The sequence below is a fragment of the Citrus clementina genome, unplaced genomic scaffold, assembly GCF_000493195.1.
Source record: "Citrus clementina cultivar Clemenules unplaced genomic scaffold, Citrus_clementina_v1.0 scaffold_1, whole genome shotgun sequence".
Classification (NCBI taxonomy): domain Eukaryota; kingdom Viridiplantae; phylum Streptophyta; class Magnoliopsida; order Sapindales; family Rutaceae; genus Citrus; species Citrus x clementina.
Window position 1 is genome coordinate 6,820,269 of NW_006263303.1, and position 21,382 is coordinate 6,841,650.

General features: G+C 31.3%; 1 protein-coding gene across 3 annotated transcripts; it reads left to right on the top strand.

Annotated features, from left to right (window-relative positions):
• Window positions 1-6,493: 6,493 nt before the first annotated feature.
• LOC18055781 (NADPH:adrenodoxin oxidoreductase, mitochondrial) lies at window positions 6,494-11,576 on the top strand. 3 transcript variants are annotated; one of them, XM_006451148.2, is made up of 13 exons: window positions 6,494-6,729; window positions 6,834-6,938; window positions 7,091-7,204; window positions 7,286-7,339; window positions 7,465-7,581; window positions 8,648-8,757; window positions 8,846-8,919; window positions 9,330-9,391; window positions 9,549-9,747; window positions 10,060-10,120; window positions 10,244-10,311; window positions 10,831-10,976; window positions 11,154-11,576. In XM_006451148.2, exons 1-13 carry the CDS (start codon window positions 6,619-6,621, stop codon window positions 11,382-11,384), a joined length of 1,452 nt encoding a protein of 483 aa, XP_006451211.1. In that variant the 5' UTR covers window positions 6,494-6,618; the 3' UTR covers window positions 11,385-11,576. The 3 variants fall into 3 exon arrangements, with proteins under 3 accessions (XP_006451211.1, XP_024033729.1, XP_024033730.1); XM_024177961.1 differs by lacking the exon at window positions 9,330-9,391 and having other exon boundaries at window positions 9,553-9,747; window positions 11,154-11,575; XM_024177962.1 differs by lacking the exons at window positions 9,330-9,391; window positions 10,060-10,120; window positions 10,244-10,311 and having other exon boundaries at window positions 9,553-9,747.
• The last annotated feature ends 9,806 nt before the right edge of the window (window positions 11,577-21,382 follow it).

Here is a 21,382-nt window from a genome sequence, read left to right on the forward strand (position 1 = left end):
GCCATTTTTATAGCCAAATGCTTTCATCATGCGATTGTTGATTAAATTATGTAAATTACCTTTTCTCTTGTCGATTGCGGGCTTAATCCTCCAACAATTGAAACGACGTTGAAAGGTAATTTCTTTTAATTTCATTTTTATACTAATATTTTTTAGTAATTCTACATTTCTTGTCTTCATTTTCATTTGTAATTTTTTGGTTTTATATAAACGGTCCATTTGTGTACATACACATAGGGAATTAATTCAGTAAGTAACTTTGCCTATCGTATAGTAAGCCAGTAGATAAATTATACAATTTTATAACTTTCTACAAATAATGTCAAAATTTTGGATTCACCAAACACTACCAACTCATAGTGTTGTCGGTCATAATGTAAGCAACATCACTTACTATATTAATTATTTTAAATATGAGTGTAACATTTAAGCCATTTGAAATAGATTATTTAGTTTATGATCCTATTTGGGATTGAGGTACTGTAACTTTTAAGTTACAGCTGCTTTGGGAAAAAAAAATTGTAAGCATCAACAAAAGTTAATAAATGCAGTAAATATAAATTTTAAATAATAATTTTGATAAAATTATTAAAAATATAATAGATTTTTCATTATATAAATGAAAAATCATATCAATATAATAGATTTTTCACAGCAACTAGTGTTTACCAAGAGCTACAGTTGTCCAACCTCAATCTCAAACGCACCATATGTCTTATTACGTAAATAAGAGATGAGACAATTAAATGATGGTACTATACTTATATAGTTAAGACACATAATTTATACATCAACTAACCTGACATCTAACGCATCAATCATTAATAAGATTGTAAAATTAGCACATTAATAATAGATAATAAATTTAATTATATGTGGCAAATAATAAAGACTATACATCAATGGAAATATAAATTATATAAATGCAGTATTATTAGAGATCAATTTCTTCGCATCAACTTTATATAATTCTTGCAATGGTCGAATTGTTCTACCGCGTTTATGACATTGCAATCTAAGTGGTAGACTCTTTTTCGTTGTACTTTAGCGGTTGTTTCTTCAATAAATTTTGGAAACATTCGTAGAAAAAACATTAAAAATTAGGTAATAACTATTAAGTTTGGTGAAGTCAAATTGTTGGGTCAATTCTTATTTGTTAAATAAATTTTTGGAATTGGATTTTTCAAAGCTTCAAAACTTTTATAACCCAGGAAATATATAAAAATTGGCATCTAAACGTTATTAAAAAGTTCTCACTTGATTTTGTATTAAATTTCATCATCATTCTAAAAAAATATATATATTCATTATTTATTTTTTCTCTTACAAACCTATCAACAATACTAATTTCAGTTTAAATAGAATATACATCAACAAGAAAGCTATTTGGATGATGATCGTCTAACTTCCATATCACAATATAAGTTTTTCCTTCTTTTTCTTTTTTTTTTCTTTTTTTATTTACTGTCTTTTATATCTATTTGTAAACAAATCAAATTTTTTTTTTTTAAAAAAGCTTAAGTTCGAATCTTCTAAATATGGCATTAAAAATTTTAATTGATTTTGCATAAAAAATTAAAAAAAAATTTTAAATCAATAATATAAAAGTAAGTAGGAAAAAAAAAGGTTTAAGTTTGCTTTATAAAAAAAGATTTAGGGATTGACCTAGTTAAAGATCCAGTCCGGTCCATTTCAAATTTCGGCCGTGGTATTTTGTTTAGCTAAGCTAACTTAATGTATCGGAACCTATTTTGATATGTTAAAATTGAAGTGTATTAAAATTAAATTTTCATTTAAAAAATTAAAAAAATAAATAAATATTCTTAGACATTCATACAGATGCTTAACATTGGACTAAAAAAAAAAAAAGGAGAGAGAGCAGGCATTTTAGCCAACTCGAGTAATAAATAAGTTGTAATCCAATAGCGATATATTAATACTAACCAATTACAATGGAAGAGAGAAAAGGGTTAACGATTAGTTTTGCTAAGATCAAAATTTGTTGATGGGGTTTGACTAATTTTTTGCAGCAAATAAGTGTTAGTGTGCAACTAGTCATATCGTTTGATCGTTGCATTATGGACCAATACATATCTCTGAGCTAAAGTTGTTTAAAATGTGGATAAATTAATTAGATAAAGACAGAAGTTAAAATAGCCACTAGACTCATAAAAATAGAAAATAGCAACCTCGATCATTTTGTTTTGAATTTTTTTTAATCTATATTATAAAATAAAAATTAATAATTTAGAATGATACAAGGGTGTAAATAAATTACTGTTCACAAATTAGTTAGGATAATATTTTGATTTTGATTATTTAAAAAATTAATTTACCCGTTATTTAATCTATTAAACATATTTTTTAAGATTAAATAATAAAATTGAAATAAATATAGTGTATCTAAACTTTTTTATATGTATATTTAAAAGATTTTGTATTTTAATATTAGGACAACTCATCATCTTATCCTCTCCTCTTCACCAAAAAAAAATACTAGATTTGTAAACATTACAACAATTGATTCAGCTCAATCCTAGATTCAAAATAAATAAATAAATAAACCGCCAATGAATAAAACTAATAATTGAAATTATATTGTTACAATTATAAATGACAAAAAGGATCTCTATTAACATGTCTTGTCGAAGATTAAATAATTCATTTTTAGTATATATACATCTAAAATTATTCTCAAGTGTGGGCACTTTATTTTTTTTCTTTTTTAATAAGGACACATTGTTAAGTCATGCAGTTTCATAGTATTTTTCACTAATTCTATTAAACAACACGATTTAATAACGTGTCCGCATAAAAATAAAAAATAAAAAATGACGGCGCCCGTATTGGAAAAGGACTCTATGATCTCAAAACATCTAAATTGATATATACATTTGTAAATATAATTTTTAATTTTATTGGTGATTTAGAAAATATTTATCAATTATTTTACATCCATGAACCTACATATTACCGGCAACTTGAATATTATCTACTAATTGTTAAGCAATTAATTAGCCATCCACCAAATTAAATCCAGTGGTTATAGTTGAAATAATAAAATCCAAGTGTCTATCCCCATTATTGATGTTATAAAAATTCATACGGCAACTTAGAAAAATCCAAGATATAATTGATTCACGCTTCAATCCCAAGTTAAAACAAGAACATCATCGAATATACACATGGAAACAATTGGCCTTTGGATTAATTGCAGCTTCATAATTGTCCGAACAAGGTTTAAACTTAATCATTACTTACAGATTCAATGACCCTTCTTTTTTTTTTTCGGTTTAGAAAAAAATCTCATTGAAATTGATATATATATTTATTAATATTAATGTGACATGATTACAGAGATAGGCTTCGATTTCTTACCTAACGTGACATTATTATAATTAAATAATATGCAAAATTGAGACCCCCGTTGACCTCTCGTTTGGTGGTTGGGATATGTTTCACGACTCATCGGTTTAATTTTGTCACCTTTAATTTTAAAATTTCAAGTACTACAATCATGATAGCTTTAACATCAAAGGCACTTCTGACCCAATAGAATTATCTATTTAATATATTTAGTTATACATAAAAAAAAAAATATACATATCTTTAATTATATAGTCAATTAATCACAATGGGAGTCGACAAGTCACATTATCACTTGACTTATTATTATTTTTAATTAATTATCGCTTGACTTATTACTTCAATTTCAAGTCATCAATATGTCCATTTTCATTTACTTTTTATGTTCTAAACGACTCCCTAAATCTAATCATGATCGTTTTCTTAACATCGATATAGAGAACAATTTTGACTTCATATAAATGGAGATAAGGAGTTTGGTGGGCAGTATCCATTTTATTATGTTGCTCTTGACTCTTGACAGAGATTTTAACCTTTATCTTTAATACATCACTATCAAAATCATTCATCTGCAGCCTTATATTAATGCTAATTAATTTAATCAAGTAAGATTGCCCCGTACTCTAGAATATTTGTTTGTCTCATATAAATGATTTTTCTAACTTTTTTCTTTTATATATAACATGTTTATTTGTTACTTTCGTTCAAAGTGATTGATTTTGTTAACTATGTTGAGGTAAATAAATGGAATTAATTATTGAATCTACAAAAAAGACTATGCATGTAGTTGGGGGAGAAAAAAAATGCGTGTAAAGAGGAGAAGGAAATTAAGGAATAAAAATGAGTAAACTCTTGAAATTCGATTAATCTATTTTGCGAAGTTCGATTTGAGATCAAATTAATTTAACACATGAAAAATATAAGATTTTATTATTTTTTTGGTGTGCTTTTGCTAGATAGGAAGTATAATCACCATAAAATTTAGGCAAAGTTTAGATTGGGGGATCTATGCTTGTAATAAAATTATGACAGATTCAATATAAAATTGATAACTACTTTGGTCCCTCTTAAATTTTGCTTAACCATTTAGATCCCTTATAAATTTGTATTATGTCATTTCATCCATTGCGTTAAAACAACAGCAAGAGGGGGAAAAAAATGCATTATTGTAACGTAAATGTGATATTTTAATAAATAAACTAACTAGTTTTGATATGTGGAGCTGTCACATGATCAAACTCTACGTGAAAATCTTGCATTTATCCTTTAATGGCACATTTTTAACTTCAAAGATGTAATCAAGTGAAAAAAAGAAAAAAAAAATCTATCAAGTGTGGTAAATCAATTGCAAAAAAAAAGAGATTAATTTATTATTCTCTTTATTTCATTTATCTAATTTCGAGAAAAATAGTAAATTCTTATTTGTATTCTAAGAAATACTATAACACTCAATTACTCAAAACACATCCTTTAAAATTTGAAAATCAAACTTTGACAAAGTAAAACTTATTTATTTCAAGTGGATTTTAGATTAAAGGACAAATGGGTAAAATCACACCAGAAACAATCAATTTGTTTTGAGGGTTTGGCGTACCTCACTGAGTTGTGTTGTGTAGGCTAATCAAGGCTAACAAAGGAGCTAATGACGAGGAGGATTTTGATGGCAGTAGTGAGAGGCCTGGATGAGAGTTGGGAATCTTGAATAGACGCCTCTCAATATGCAAAATAAAGAAATGAGGTTAGAGGTGGAGTCAGCGGTGGTTGGGGACCACACTCCGACACGCAAGTCAACTACTTGGGTTTTCTAGGTGATGAGAACTTGTAAGCTCTCTGAAAAAGTGGTGGCTGGAGGTTGAAGAAGACTTCAGCCCCCTGGTTTTGTGTGTGTGTTGGTGATAAAATTTAGAGAGTATGAGTGTATGAGGTCATGAGAGAGAGAGACAAAATCTTTTTAGCCTTTATATAGCACCAGATGGGTATCTAACCACGCGACATATCTCTATTGGAGATTTTTATTGTCCTTCCTGAGATTATTTATGCCCTTTTATCATTATGGCGGTTTTATAGCCATTATGAATATGCTTGGAGAGTAAGAAGGCGGTTTTAGATTGGTGCAGTCGTTCAGTGCACGTAGCGTACACTGCAGGTGGTCCAATATACTTTTCGTAGAAGCTATTTGCACAGTGACGGTTATGGCAATTAAGGACCACTGTCCTTAGGGGACTGCTTCTGATTTTTGCTGATTTTCACAGCTGGTTGTCTCTCTTTCTCTGACAAAGTATATTTGATTTGATTCCATCAAATCAAATATTTATTTTGGGTGACTGAGATAGTGCACATGATGACCATTTTTTGGGTACTTTCGTCAATTCCTTGATTCTGTTAGGGCGTGCCCCACATATCAATCTACTTAGAGGGTGTTCTTGGTGCAAGTTGGGTACCCCAAGAGGTTAACTTTCAGCCATTAAAATCCCTTTGTCGACACGTGGCGCTTGATTTTAATTTCTTTTTTTAGTCCCAAAAATTATTAAATCTAAAAGCTAATCTTAAATTTTTTAAATACCCATTTTAACATTCTTCTTCTCCCTTAATTTTCTTTCTTCTTCTTTCATATCACGCCAAAGGTTTAAAATTTATATCATTTTTATTTAGCCCCCTTTTCTTTTACTGAATAGTAATTCTTGGGAGTATACATTGCCTACAATTTATTGTTTCAGTCACATAAATATAATTTTCCGTTAATGTGACTTCTGAGATCTTAATAAAATACATTCAGTGAAAATATTATTAGAGTGAGATTTGCGCAGCCATGATAAAAATTTTGTAATGAAGTCTTTTGGGTTTTTCAAATTCCCCAATTGAAAAATTGATTAAAAAAGAAGAAGAAGAAGATGATGACGACAATTTAAGATTTTATAATACTAGGGTGTGTTGAGCATATTTTATGTAGACATTTTGCTTCTAGCATGTATGCTACTATTTTTGCTTCCGAATTAATCCAAAATCGACAATTAATTACATTCGGCCCACATTGAAACATTTGGGCCTTGGGGCCCATAAAGAGTTTTCAAATTTCAACTCCCACGTTCTGCACTTCTTGTTCTCGGCTGCTGGTGATTACCGATTAGAATCTAGAAACAGGAATACAAAACCCTAGGACTCTCGGCATCCCAAAACCTCCCTAAAATCTCTAATTCCTTTATCCCTTTTTTTTTTAATTTATTTTTTTAATTTATTTTTTTAATTGAGGGAATGTATAAAGCAAGAGCATGGTTGTCTAGAAGCTTCACAGCTCTGTCTTCAAATCCTCTACGCGTCTGTGTAGTCGGCAGCGGCCCCGCTGGTTTCTACACTGCTGAAAAGGTAACCAGTTTTTTATTCTAATTTATTATCATAAAAATGAGCAATTTAATTTTTTTAAATAAATTTTAATAGATTCTGATTGTATGAATTATCAATTACAACAGACGTTGAAGGCTCATCAGGAAGCGCAGGTTGATATCATTGATCGATTGCCGACGCCGTTTGGATTAGTACGCTCCGGTGTAGCACCTGATCATCCTGAAACCAAGGCAAGTTCTCCGAGTTAAGAAAAAAAAAACCATAATTCCTTATTATTTCTATTTATTTTAGCTTGAACCAGATTGTATTTTTTTATTAGTTATTTTTATTAATCAATAAATTTGTCTAAATTGAGCTTAGTTTACCAGAAAAATTGCAACAGATTGTGATCAACCAGTTTTCTCGAGTGGTGCAACATGAAAGGTGCTCGTTCTTTGGAAATGTCACGCTTGGATCCTCCGTTTCTCTATCCGAGCTTCGTCAGCTCTACCATGTGGTAAGACTTGAACTTATTTATTTGTTTATTTATTTTTTGATGTGTAATTCTATTTACTAACATTTGATGAAATGTGAGCAGGTTGTGCTTGCATATGGTGCTGAAAGTGATAGAGCTCTTGGTATACCAGGAGAAGTACGTTTGTTTAATGAGATTAGAGTGTTGCTGCACTTGATCATGTGATAATGAATGTTGCTGATGGGGTTGAATTATTTTTGTTTGTGACGTGATTGTGTGTGTGTGTGTGTTTTTTTTTGTAGGATTTGATTGGGGTACACTCGGCGAGAGAATTTGTATGGTGGTATAACGGGCACCCAGATGGCAAAAACTTGAGTCCTGACTTGAAGAGCACTGACACAGCTGTTATCCTCGGTCAGGTATTCTCATATGGATTATTTTAAAGCCAGGTTGATTACATAATTATTATGTAATGATCTATCTACTAGTGACAAGATTGGTTCTTGTTATCACTTTTTCTATCAGAATTTCTGTTATTTACAGAATCTGTGATGCAACGGAAGTTTAATGTTCAAAATATTCCGTTGATTCTAGAGAATACCGGAACAAAAGAACAATTAAATTCACGTTGATTCAAAAGAATACCGCGAATTTAGGGATTAAGACTCGTTGATCCCGTAGAATACCGAGAATTAACTGTTCAAATACTCACAAAGAGATTTGAAAATTGAAATATTATTGAACTCAAAATTCTTCCTTTAAAAGCTACAAAAGACACTTATTTATACTAAGTAAGACTTATCCTAATATGATTAGAAAACCTATTTTAATAAGACTTATGCCTAAATTAGGAATATTACCCAAATAAGCAATACCTAAACAATAAGACTCTAAATAGGAAACCAAATTAAACTAGAATACAAATTAATTAAAATATTCCTAAATATTATACATTTAAATATAATTAGGATTTCTTCAATTTCTTGCTCTGCATCAATCTGCAATTATTTTATGAGTGTCGATTAGTTAAGCAATTGCCATGATATAGGAGAGATGAAGACATTGATTAAGATGGAGTGAGTTTTTCATGCCTTTCTGATTTTGCCTGAGCGACAAAGGGCTAGCTGTAATTCCTAGGTTCAGTTTATAGGACCTTTGCATGACTAGAACAATGTGACCCTAAGTAGAGTGATTTTGGTTGGTGGGGTTGGTCTTTGGTTCAAATTGTGCCAATTGGCATTCTAGTAAACGAGGACATGTTAACCTACCCTTTTTTCTAGACATGATTGTTTGCTGGCTGCCCAATAGTCAGCATGTTCAGTTTTATAATTATAGTATTACTAATTCATCTACAAGAACACTAAAATGAAAAATACCATTATCCAATGAGATCATGGCACCATTCTCCCTGCCCCTGTTATGATAAATCGGAGAAATTGTAGATATGATATGTGGCAGTAAAAATTACTTGTATGTAAATTTTAGGGAAATGTGGCTCTTGATGTCGCTCGCATCCTCTTACGTCCAACAGAAGAATTGGCAACGACTGATATTGCAAGCTATGCTTGGACTGCTCTTGAGGGGAGCAGTATCAGGTCTTGTCCTATCATTTGGAAGCTACCTTGTAAGTCTATCCATGGATTAACAAATTTTATGAATTTAATGATATAAATATAATTATAGGAAAGTTTATCTTGTTGGAAGACGCGGACCAGTGCAAGCAGCTTGTACTGCAAAGGAGCTCCGTGAAATTCTTGGTAATTCTTAACATCTAGTCATTTGCACTAATGTTAACCAGAGGATTTTCTTTTTCTTGTATCTTGGAAAGCATTGCTGATAATATTTTAAGTTGGCACTGGTGCTGAGGTTTATAAAGTTCAATAAATCCATTATTTTTGAACTCTTTAGTATATCCAACGAGAAACGGATAATTTTTTGTTGAGTTCCATGGTTGGAGTTTTTGATCCATTGTATGGATTCTTATCCCTTGGTAATGAAATAGTGAACAATTAATCAGCTTTCTGCTTAAATTTGTTTTCTGAGTAGTAGAACATGTTTCCACAATTCTTTGTGAAAGGTCTCATTGCTTTCAGACATTGCTTCTGCATTTTATATAAAATCCTTCTATAGTTTTGGAAGTTAGAGAAGCCTTGGGTTTATTTTGCAGGTATTAAAAATTTGTATGTTCATATACGTGAAGATGATTTAATTAAATCTCCTACAGATGAGGTATGTCTGAAATTGCAATTGTTTTTGTGTAGTCATTTTCATGGTTAACACCCTTGATTTGCAAAGTAAAAGTGCAGAGGAAAGATAAAGATGGTTATGTAGACTATGTTTACTTCCTCCTGATGTTTTCTGCTGTTTGGTGATGTCTTCTGGAAAGGAAGAGATGAAAAACAGTCGAATTCAGAGGAGAGTCTACGAATTGCTTTCTAAGGCAGCTGCGTCGGCATCTTCCCAACCTATGTTAGGTCAACGTGAACTTCACTTTGTTTTCTTCCGCAAACCTGATAGTTTTCTAGAATCAAATGAGAGAAGTGGCCATGTCTCTGGAGTGCACTTTGAGAAGACGGCTCTGAAAGGTAACTCTCTCTCCAGTTTGAAGGCTTCTCTTGCCTTGTGTTGTTAGATGCTGGAGGCTTGCAAAGATACTCGACATTATGTAGATTTTTCATGATGAGTAACAAAATGATGATTACTAAATGAACAAGGGGCATCTGTTAAATTCAGGACACAAGCCCTTTTTCTTGTTCTTTAAATTGTTATGACTAATTAAAATTGTGTTAATTAGAAAAAAAAGTGAAAAAGAAAATGAAAAAGATTTGTAAATTTCCCACTCCTGTTTTGATTCATAATTGCCAGGGATCAGTTGTCATTATTAGCTTTACTTGTAGGTGGTGGCCCTGGAAAACAGTATGCTGTGGGTACTGGTGAATTTGAAGACCTTGATTGTGGGTAATTCATATATTTTACTTATCAAGAAGTTGTAGTTTTAGCTATTTTTTTAAGCTATCTTGGATTCAAGTTACTAGGAGCTAGTACTTACTTGTCGGGGCAATTTGTGCTTTCTGTTTTCAGGATGGTGCTAAAAAGCATTGGTTACAAATCAGTACCAGTCAATGGTTTGCCCTTTGATAATCACAAAGGTAAAAAGCAAAAAATTGATGCATCGTTGCATTAGGCCATTCTAGTTTCCTGCTTGTTAGATGCAGATCAATTAATATCCAGTTCAAACCAGTTTAAAGTTTCTAACTGATGTAGAAGTCTATTATAAAGTTCAACAAATATACAAGTCTGTAAAGAAATTTCACTACATGATGAGGTAATAACTATTTCGTAATCGACTCATTAAGTCCCTCTTGTCTCAAAATGTTTTGAGTGGAATCAGTGTGTGGGTAACCTAAGATATTTAATGGTTGGGCTTTTCATGTAGATGTCTATCATATATTCATTCATTGACTTAGTTTCGGAAACGTCGAGGTTCTTAACTATACATTATTCAATTGCATGTAAACCATCAATGTGCTTGTAGTTTCAAAACCTTAAGCAACAAAATCTTCCCCTACTGTGTCTGCGAATGGCTTTGATTTAAGATTTGATGCTTATTAAAACTCGTAATAACTAAAAGGGTGATTTTGCTAACCATCTCACGGCATTTTTTCCAGGTATAGTTCCAAATATTAGAGGTCGGGTTCTAAAGAATATTTCAGGAGATTCTTCACAGGTTGAAAATGGTTTATATGTCTGTGGGTGGTTAAAGAGAGGACCAACGGGAATAATTGCCACAAATCTTTACTGTGCTGAGGAAACTGTAAGTAGTCTCTCTTTGATATCCTAGACAGAACTTGTGCATGTTAAGAGACTAAGATCATATTCATCTGCTGCAATGTTTGAAGTAACTCATTATTGATCTATGCTAGAGCTACTTTAAGAATTGTAGGGAGATGAACTGACTTTAAGCTTTGTGATTGGATTACCGACATTATAGGTTGCTAGCATATCGGAAGACCTTGAACAAGGAGTACTAGCGTCCTCATCAGGATTGCCAAAGCCTGGCCGAGAGGGACTCCTGCAGTTACTGGACAATAGAAATGTTAGACCTGTACCATTCAGTGCTTGGGAAAAGATTGACTCTGAAGAAAAGAGGCTTGGAAGTTTGAGGAACAAACCAAAGGAGAAATTGACAACTTATGAAGATTTGCTGAAAGTAGCCACATAATTAATTAAAAGAGTGGAGATTTTCCCATCCTTTAAAATTCTCAAAACACTCCTCTTTCTTACATTTATCATTTTAACCTTTGGCAATTACAATATAAGACGGAACACATTTTTTTTATACATAATTTTCTCACATCCCATGGAGATCTTTGATCTTTGTAAGGAGCTTTATGGATTATTCAGTTTTCTTCCTTCATTATGAAAGATTAATGAATTTTATAATAAAATAAAGATTTTGTTTTGTACTTGGAGATTTCTCTCTCAAACTTTCTATAAATTTTAGGGTTTTATGTTGTCTTTGAATGTCGTTTGGTTCCTAGAGACAATTTGATTCACTTTTATTTGATCAATTGGAGTTTTTCTTGCTGTGAAATGATTGTAACAGAGAAGAGAAATATAACGCTGAAAATACCTTGAATCTAAAATATTTAAAAAAAAATCGATTTAAAAAGAAATATATGAGAGAGGAAATACTAATCTCAAGATTTGATTAACACTCCCTATTGAATCAATTATGAATAGTGACGTAGGAGTGTTTTCAGATTTTATTTAAGAGAAACACAACTGAAGATATTGACTTATTTGAACTCATTTTATTTGTCTAGAGGTAATTAGATTATGTATTATATATTGTTAGAAAGATAAATTTTGTCTAGTTTTGAAGAATTTTACGGAATGATATTCACACTTCTCTTCTTAAAGATATTTAAGATTTTATCAACAAAGATCAGCAGTTAGGAATTCACAAGGTTGAAAATTCTGAATTTACTGATGTCAATGTATTAAGATTTAATTAACAAGATAAATTTTGTCTAGTTTTGAAGATTTTTACGGAATGATATTCACACTTCTCTTCTTAAAGATATTTAAGATTTTATCAACAAAGATCAGCAGTTAGGAATTCACAAGACCAAAAATTCTGAATTTACTGATGTCAATATATTAAGATTTAATTAACAAGCTTCACATCACTGGAAAATTCTGTGAGTCAAGAGTTTAATGAATTTTATGGTGTTCAGTTTAGAGTTTTCTACATCAAGATATGATCAAATAAGTGTTGACTGTTTAGATTTACTGTTGAAATCAACCTTGAAGTTAAATTGTGTTTTACTTTGTTTTCTTCTACCTCATTATAATTAAGACCTTTAATTCAAGTTTGATTTGAATTCTAAATGATAAAGATATTATCCTAAGATTGGAGGAATGTTCCAAGTTGTCTATATAAATGTATTAGTTTGTAGTTTTAGAGAGAAAGGTGGTGATTTTGAGAGTTTAACTTAAAAGAGTGCTTTTATTAGAGTTTCTTCATGTAGTTCTGTATCTTTTCAGTAGATTTCTTATAATTGTGAATTAAGAAGTCATGTGTCTCTTCTAGGATATAATTAAGTGGTGAATATCTATATTTCTTTTTAATTTTTTTCAGTTGTGAGTTTTAGTGAATTAGAGAAACTTATATCTCTTGTCTAATATTAATGAATAGTGAATTTTCTATTGTAATTCTCGAAAGTGATGAATTTTTGTTCTTACCTTGTCTAAGCATGTTTAGTTCCATAATAATAAAAGTTTATTTTATAAGTAGGCCGGTGTTAGATTTGATTAACACTTCCTATTGAATCAATTACGAGCCATCAATAAATGTGAGCAAAAATGTACTTTAGTAAACACAAATGAAGATGAAGAGAACTCATGAAGTTCTTCACGGTCTGAGACGCTGCGAATTTAACCAAAAGCATACACATTATTTATTTCGGTAAACGTCATTTATGGAATTAAAGAGTGGGCATGAACCTGCAATAATTTGGGTCGGGTTCAATTAGAAGAGGGGTTTTAAAAGGACTTAATAGACAGGTGGCGGAAGCACAACTCGGGTTTAAAAATTCACGAGGGATAGTCTCCAGAAAGTATAGGTCGGGTCCATGGGCAGCAGTCATGTCATTTTCAATCAAAACAAATAAAAAGCCCGGTCCATTTCAACTCAAAAAAAGAGAACAGCATTTGCCAAAATTTTTACCAAATTATATTCTCACACACGCGTTCAAAAACTGATAACTTTGTGCTCGAACTTTTGATCATCCATTGATGCGAAGCTGCGTTGGCACTTTTTTCGGCAACTATGTCTTGTTCTAGATGTCGATACTCGATACGAGAATGTTATTCATCTACTTATGTTAAAACGAAAAAGGAAATGAACTAAAAGTCACGCCACGCTACTGTTTCTGAATATCCATCTGCCAGTTGTTCGCTCTTGCGTGCATTTGTACACAAGCTGTTTCTTTGAAATTCTAAGCATGCATGATTCGGACATTTTACTAGTTTGGAGAGTTTCGTTTTCCTATTCCATGCCGGGGGAATCCAAACTTGCTTTATTTTGCCACCTCGCCGCTCGTGCGCAGTGCACACAGGCGTAGTGACATCAATGCTTTACATGCTGTTCGGCAGGCATCAGCTTATGGGGCATATTTGAGCGTTTTGTTCAATGCTGGCTATGTGCATGGCGTAAATAATTAAAATGCACAGAGGTTCCGATGGCCTATAGGAAGAGGTTTCGTCCTGCGGGCTATCCGGTGAATCGCCTTATATAGGTGGTTTTTTGTTGTATTTTAATTGAGGAGTAATTGTTATTTTACCGACCTTTTTTTCTTTTTTTAGTTGTAGTATACTGTTGGTCCCCTAACCAATAGGCATTTGGTCTAGTAAGAGAACCATTGCATTTATAATGTTGAAAGTAAGAGTTCGATCCTCCATAAAAAATATTATAGGGGTTAGTTTCAGTTCTCCTTTGATTATCAAATAATTGAGTGGAGCCAGTCTATTTCTTACGAAATGTAAGTGAAGTGGACACCCCTAGAATATTAGGGAGAATTTAAAGAATTTAGGCCGCGCTACAGAGAAGTACATGCCACGACGAAGGTCCCTATTGTATAATCTATTTGTAAATATTAATTATAATATCTAATGTAATATCAGTAACAGTCCTGTATAACAATATTAAAAAAAAATATTGTTGGTCCTGTAAAGGCTTGGATTGAATTTCTCAGTTCAAATCTTAAACTCAAATAATAATATGTATAATTTTTCGCATATATTACGATGAATTTCCTTTTTCAATTTAAAGGAGGTCTTCACATTGAGAAGGCGGAATAAGTAAATTAAATTATACTTAATTTTTTAATACTCCAAAAGATCTTAGTGTGCGGAGTTATTTTATTTCGAATACTAAAAATACGTAATAAAAGGAATTAGTTTTTATATTATTAGAAATTATCCTAATTGAGATTTAAGTCTTTACGTTCTCCTAAATGTTAGATGCACTTGACTAATTTTTTCAAAAAAGACATTATTGTGTTAAATATTTGAGGTTTTTTTTTTTTTTTTTTTTTGGACGTGCTAGCTAGTTCTGACACACTGAACATGGGTATTGAGTTGACAAAACACGAAGACAATCATTAAGTTGAAGGAACGCCCCATCAATCAATATCCTTGTGAGCCACAGCCACACACCCCATCAGTCGCTGTATCTATATCCAAAATTTGGAATACAAATTCTCTCTTGTTGTAAAGCCAAGGTCTAATGAAAGTGAGTTTCTTTAAACTGAAATAGACTGCCTTACAAACTGTATCAGTATCAAAGTGTTGATCTTATCTTTGTAACATTGGATGCGTTAAGAGTTTTATTTGTTAATCTTTTTAGCTTCCTATCTATTTATTATATAAATTTCTTTGAGCACAAGTCTGGATTTGAGGATATATATTATTGCCTTTAATTAGGTAAAATATATAGTTTGTGTGCAGAGTCAAATGCCACCAATGTTTTTCAATGCAAAGCACTTAAAAAAGCCGCCCTATAATTCTTCAAAGCAATTAGTCTCTCCAAGTCTTCCAATGTGTGTAGACCTAGCGAAGACTATATGGTGGATTTTATCATTAGAAGATTGAATTTTATGAATTCTTGTGGCTTTTGATGTCGCATCAATATGCCCATACTAAAACCAACCACATCTCCCACTTATCAACAATTAACTGCTTGCTTTTAACTCGTGTGCTTGCTCTTGCTTGGAGAAGATTTCCATTTCAATAAAAATAATAAAATAAAACTATAGGCATATATACATATTGCTCCTGAATTAATTTTAGAAACCTTCTTTATTAATGTCCTTAAAAATTGGTCACGTAGTACATTGAACCTTTGATGTTTACACTAACCAACAATTAACTACAATTTTTCAGTTTTGAGACTGACGGAGCTTGTCAACTTCAAATTTTCCATCGATTTATTTGTTGATTGCTGCTACATGTATGATATGTAAAGTGAGCTTCAGGGCCCCTTAGCTCCAATAATTCATGTGCATATATGTCGGTAGGGACCCCTCATTGATCGAAGCAAATTGGTTTACGATAAAACCAGCGGGCTTTTCTGTTGGATACCCCATTAAAGATGTGCATATATAGCCGTGCCAGACCTAAGCAGCTTGAAGCTTTGTCTTTAAGGTTTTTGGAGACCCACCGGTATAGTAGTAATAAGGCAGTCGGTACGAACGGCCATTGATTTGAACATGTGACAAGTTTTGGATCAGGAAGCATCTGTGATTCATTGCTCACATAAATTCCACTAACAGAACTTTTTCTGGGCATGTCAATTGAATAAGAAATAGAGCACTCACTACTGCAATTGGTTATAGTTTCCAAAGAGTATATTTACTGTCTATATAAGGTTCAATAGTGTTAGTTAATTTCTTTTATTATAGATTCTATTATAGAGTAAGAAAGATAACTAATATAATTATAGAAGTACACGTGCCTATCTCATATTCAAAGTTAACTCAAGAGTTGAGATTGCCTTAAATTTATCTTTAGCCCAATTTTCATATCATCCCTATGACATGTAAATTAGTCTTTTTGAAAGCTATCTCAAAAATTGAAGATGCTACCTCAAATTAATAGTCCTAGTCTAGGAATTATTCTCATTTGATGTGAGATAGTATCTTCAACAGCCTAGTGGCATATAGAGACGAGCTCTGTGCTGGTACTTGTCCAGTGGAATGTATTGTGGACTTACTCGTATATGAATTTAATTCAATTACCATACAGAAATCTAAGGGTCTAACTCACACTCAAGATCTAGCTCAAGAATTGAGGATTACCTTGAGCTTATATTCTTAGTCTAAGACCTATTTTAGCCAATGTTGGATATTCTCTTCAATGGGTCTAACTCAAATTCAAAGGCTAGCTTAAGAGTGGAGGATTGCCTCAAGCTTGAATTGCTAACTAAGTAACTATTCTTAGTAATATTGGATATTTTTCTCATTAGTAGTTAATTCTAAGTGTTCTTTTTGCAAGATCAGTAATGCACGCAAATGATAGACAAACTTATTATTAGGAAGTTCGTAATTATTTTAATATTTATTTTGTGTTTGTTTTTAGTTTTTTACCAACATCCATTGATCGCTGTATTACTTATTGATCTTTACAAGTACTGTGAGCATTTCCATATTGAATCTTGTTTCTACATTCATGTTGGCTAGAAATACATAATTTTTCTAGCTATCAAATCTATGCTATTATTACACAGATGCTTTGTAACTCACATGGAAACTGACCTGTAATTTGATATTTTGAGTAGATATAAAAAGAAAAGCATGTAAATCTTATATCGGCAATTCCGATTGTCCAACTCAAGATGAATATTTTTAACTGTATTATTTTTTAACATAAAAAAATGCAAGTTGAATTAATACACTTTTTGTGATGTTGATCTAGCTTTCACCTTGATTTTAAGCAGAGTAGCTCTAGAATCTTCAATCTTCATATAATTAATTTACTGGCATGTAAATATGAAGCTATATTTGGTGCATGGTGGGATCCATTTATGCTTGCATGCCCTAGCTAGTGATTATCTATTCAATTGTACATGAATCAAATCTTGCTACAATGTGGAGCTGTGCTATTTTTGACAATAAGCATATCATGGTCCATTTGGGATTTTAAAAAAGTTGAACTGGGTTGGGATTCTCTCTTTGCTAAATCAAATCTCGGATGGGGTCAGAGGCTGCTATTTACAAGATTCATGCTGTCTCCTACACCTTACCATAAAGTCTTTGGTTCGATCATGACAACCATTTCTTATGTTCGAGCTTCCTATTTCCTGTTTGGTTTGGTTCATTTATTTCTAGGTTCGAACAAACCAAAAGTAGTTTTGAAGTTTTTCTATCTATTTTATTTCATGCTGTTTTTCTAAAGTTCAAGTGACATTTGCATCTCTAATATTTCTAATTTTAACTACTTATGTTCTTAATTTTTATAATTATTTAGGGAAATTATCAACCATATACCCTTAAATGACACAAGTATCAAACGTGCTACAACACTTTTCAAGTGTATCACTCGTATATCCTAAGTTGACAAAACACTTCTGCAGTCCATCAATCCGTTAACTGCCGTTTGCGAGTGCTGACATTATAAAGGTAATCTAGCCTTTTTAAAAAAACGACATGTCATCCCATTTACCTAGTAAAAAACGACATGTCATATGATATATTTTGATAAAAATGACATGTCATCCCATTTATCGGATAATTGTTAATAATTGCTATAAAAAAAAGCTACTTTACAACCGAATCTACTCCTCCAAAATTTAACCTAAATTATTGAAGATCTACTCCTCCAAGCCCAAACTTGAATTTTTTTTGGTATAATATGTATAATTGTAAATAATATGTTGTTAATAATTTTTTATGGTATAAGATGAATATTTTTTATGAATAATTGTTAATAATATGTACCATTAATAATTTATTTTTTTAATAAAAAAATGTATTGTTAATAACAAAATAAAAAAATTGTGTATTAAAAATTTACATTCATTTTCAAGGTAAATTTTTTTTTTACCTCATTTTGAGTTTAAAGGGTAAAATAGTCATTTTACTCAAATTCTGTTAAGTTCTTAACGGTAGTAAACGGAAATGTGGATGCCAGAACTCTTTTGTCAACTTAGGGTATACGAGTGATATAAGCGAAAAGTGTTGTAGCACGTTTGATACTGGTGTCATTTAAGGGTATATGCCTGATAATTTCCCAATTATTTATTAAGTCTTTGATGTTATAATTCTAATGTTCGAACTTTACCATTGAAAGATAAATATAACTTTTTCAACATATAAATTTTTCTTAAATTTTGATAAACACGGTATCTTAGATAGTAAATGAACACAAAAAATTTATTTATTTATTTTTTTTTCGGTTGCACCTTTAATATTTGTGATGTAATGGATAACTAAAAAATAGATAGGGCCTAACTAAGCGTCCTTCTTCCTTAATTTTATTAAAATGAATAAAAATATTTTCTAAGATTTGAAAAGCACTTTAATAATTAACTACTACTGAAACATTCTCAAACAAGGCCTCACGAACGAACTGAAAACAATTTGGCATTAAGAATTTGAGTTTCATATGCTTGACTATGACTGCCATTATATCATGAAATGGATACTCAGTGATTGGATTAGAATCCCGAAGCTAGTGGAGTTTGAAAGCATTAGCTTGTACTTAAACAGGTGGGATTCACTCTTGTTAAAGTGCAATGCAAAGATGACCCACCAACGATTAGTACATTACATAGGAATAAATTTTGCAATTATAATTAAGATTTAAATATACATAGTTAAAATTGAAGTTGAAGTTGGCCAAACCAAAACGCAAAAGCACCTTCTCAAAAAAAAAAAAAAAAAACACAAAAGCATGGAATAAGCTGATGAGAATAATGAGAGTGAAAATAGACCACACACTGCTCGATGAAGATACATGATAATCATAAATTATATATATGATGCTAACCCTAACCCTAGCAATAGTTGTAGGAAACCTATCATTGTCATTGTGTTTGTGCTCTGATCTGAGGCGTGGGTCCTTGAGCACTCTGGAGAGATTCTTTGCTTTCTCTCTTTTATCATTCTGATAATAGAGCCTGTGCAGTCTCAATTCTGATTATGAAAGAAATAAAGAAGATATATTGCAAAATATGGAAATATGATAATTTGGTGATGGTTTTGATTGGCTGGCCTTGGATGGATGTTGATTTATGGAATGCACAACATCCTTTGTTGCTTCCATTTTGAATGTGTTTTTCTGAGTTCTTGCATGCATGGGCATGGGGAGATGTGGCACATGAGCTTTCAAGTTGTGGGAATCTTAAAAGGCCTTTTATGCATCAAACAATGTAGAATTTCAAAAATCATAACCTAAACATAGAATTGAAAATTTAATATTTTTAATTTTCCGATGTCTTTTCTCCTTTACCTTTTAATATTACATTACAATTTATAAATCTAAAAATTCATTAGAACTTTTTAAATCAACTATTTAATGAGAGTAAACGTATCTAAGCCCTATTTAAATCATAGAAACTTAAAAATCATATTTCATTGGTGAAAAGTGAAGTGATTTAATTACAAAATCTAACGTAAATCTTTAAAAATTTTAACTTACAATTTCCATAAAAAAAAAGTTGTGTCATTAATAACAAGAACTTCCACAATCGCTTCAGTTAATTGTTCGTATATTTTCATTCTTCATTTTTTAGGTGAGGGTTCGAGTCTTTTCGAAAATATAAGAGATTATTTATTTATTATTATTTTTAATTTTAAATCTTGAAATTAAACTTTAACTCTTTAATATGTCGAGGCAAACTCGATAGATGTTGACTGGCTTTCAAGAGCAACACATATATTTGATAAACTATATTTATTAATATTTATACAGCACTCTGTAATGTACCATTAAAAGAGAAAAAGGCCTCAATAAAAAACAAAACCTATGCTTTGCAAATCTTTTAAGCTGCCATGTCTTGATACAGTGATTAAAATTCAAGTTAAAAATGTTGACAAAAATGGGAGAAGTTCAAGAAAGACTGCTGATTGTTGGCCAATAAAAACGAAAGTTCGCTTACACCGAAAAATTGCCTAAAAATTGACGATTTGAAGTCCGATGTCATAGAGACAGGACACAATTGCGAATTCGACTCCACTATCTTGTTAATAGTGACAACTCCTCTTCAATCTACGAACTTTTGTATTTTAATTAAGGAAAATAATCCTGATAAAATTCAAATTATTTATTTATTTATTTAATTTATTAATTACCAATTATTAATTAAGTTATTTACTCAGAATATGACTAGGAGGGAATCCTAATCATTTAATTAAGGCAAGTGCTAAGTTATATTCAATGTAACTTACACAATTCATCTCAACCACATAAAATTATGGGACCCACAATTCATGTGGTTGAGATGAATTGTGTATGTTACATTAAATATAACTTAGAGACTCCCTTTAATTAATTGTTATGTCTTAGCTCCAACAATCCCTTAATTAGATCTTTAATTAAGAAAATTTATCAAAGATAATTGCTCGGATTTTACAAGATGTGCTCCCATTTTTATACTACATAGAATTTTATATGGATAATTTTCTTGTTGTGAATTTGTGTGGAGAATTTTCTTGTTGTGGTGGCAGTGACATATTACGGGGTTCCCGTCCACTCTATGACAACATAACGCCGTTTTGTTCCCCACCAACCCATCTCTTTGCGTGGACTTCCTTTTAAACCGTGCAAACTTTAACGTAGATGCAATCATTTCATATTGTACCAAATTCAATTCAAATCACACAATATTTAGTCATACACCACCAAAGTAATGGGGTGCGATCATACCAATACCCATGCACCAAATTTCATCAAAATTCTGCTGTTTAGACGAAAACAGTACTAATGTGAGTGATCTTTACAAAGCTCTTGTGTAATACTTTTCTTAGAAAAAAATCATCAAAGTTATTCAAAATAATTTTATTTGTTTTTCCAAAACAAATATATTTGACAATAAAACTTCATGGAGAAAACTTATGTGGGACGATCTTACCGCATCAGTATATCAGCATATTAATCTGTTAGACTTATCCAACTAGTCTTTGGCATGTAAAAAAAGAAGAAATTTTTTAATTTAAA

Excerpts from the sequence above, each read along its gene's own strand:
- LOC18055781 (XM_006451148.2), top strand. The coding sequence starts at position 6,619 with ATGTATAAAGCAAGAGCATGGTTGTCTAGAAGCTTCACAGCTCTGTCT. Across the intron at positions 6,730-6,833 it reads GTTTCTACACTGCTGAAAAG|ACGTTGAAGGCTCATCAGGA; the intron begins GTAACCAGTTTT and ends CAATTACAACAG. Across the intron at positions 6,939-7,090 it reads CTGATCATCCTGAAACCAAG|ATTGTGATCAACCAGTTTTC; the intron begins GCAAGTTCTCCG and ends AAATTGCAACAG.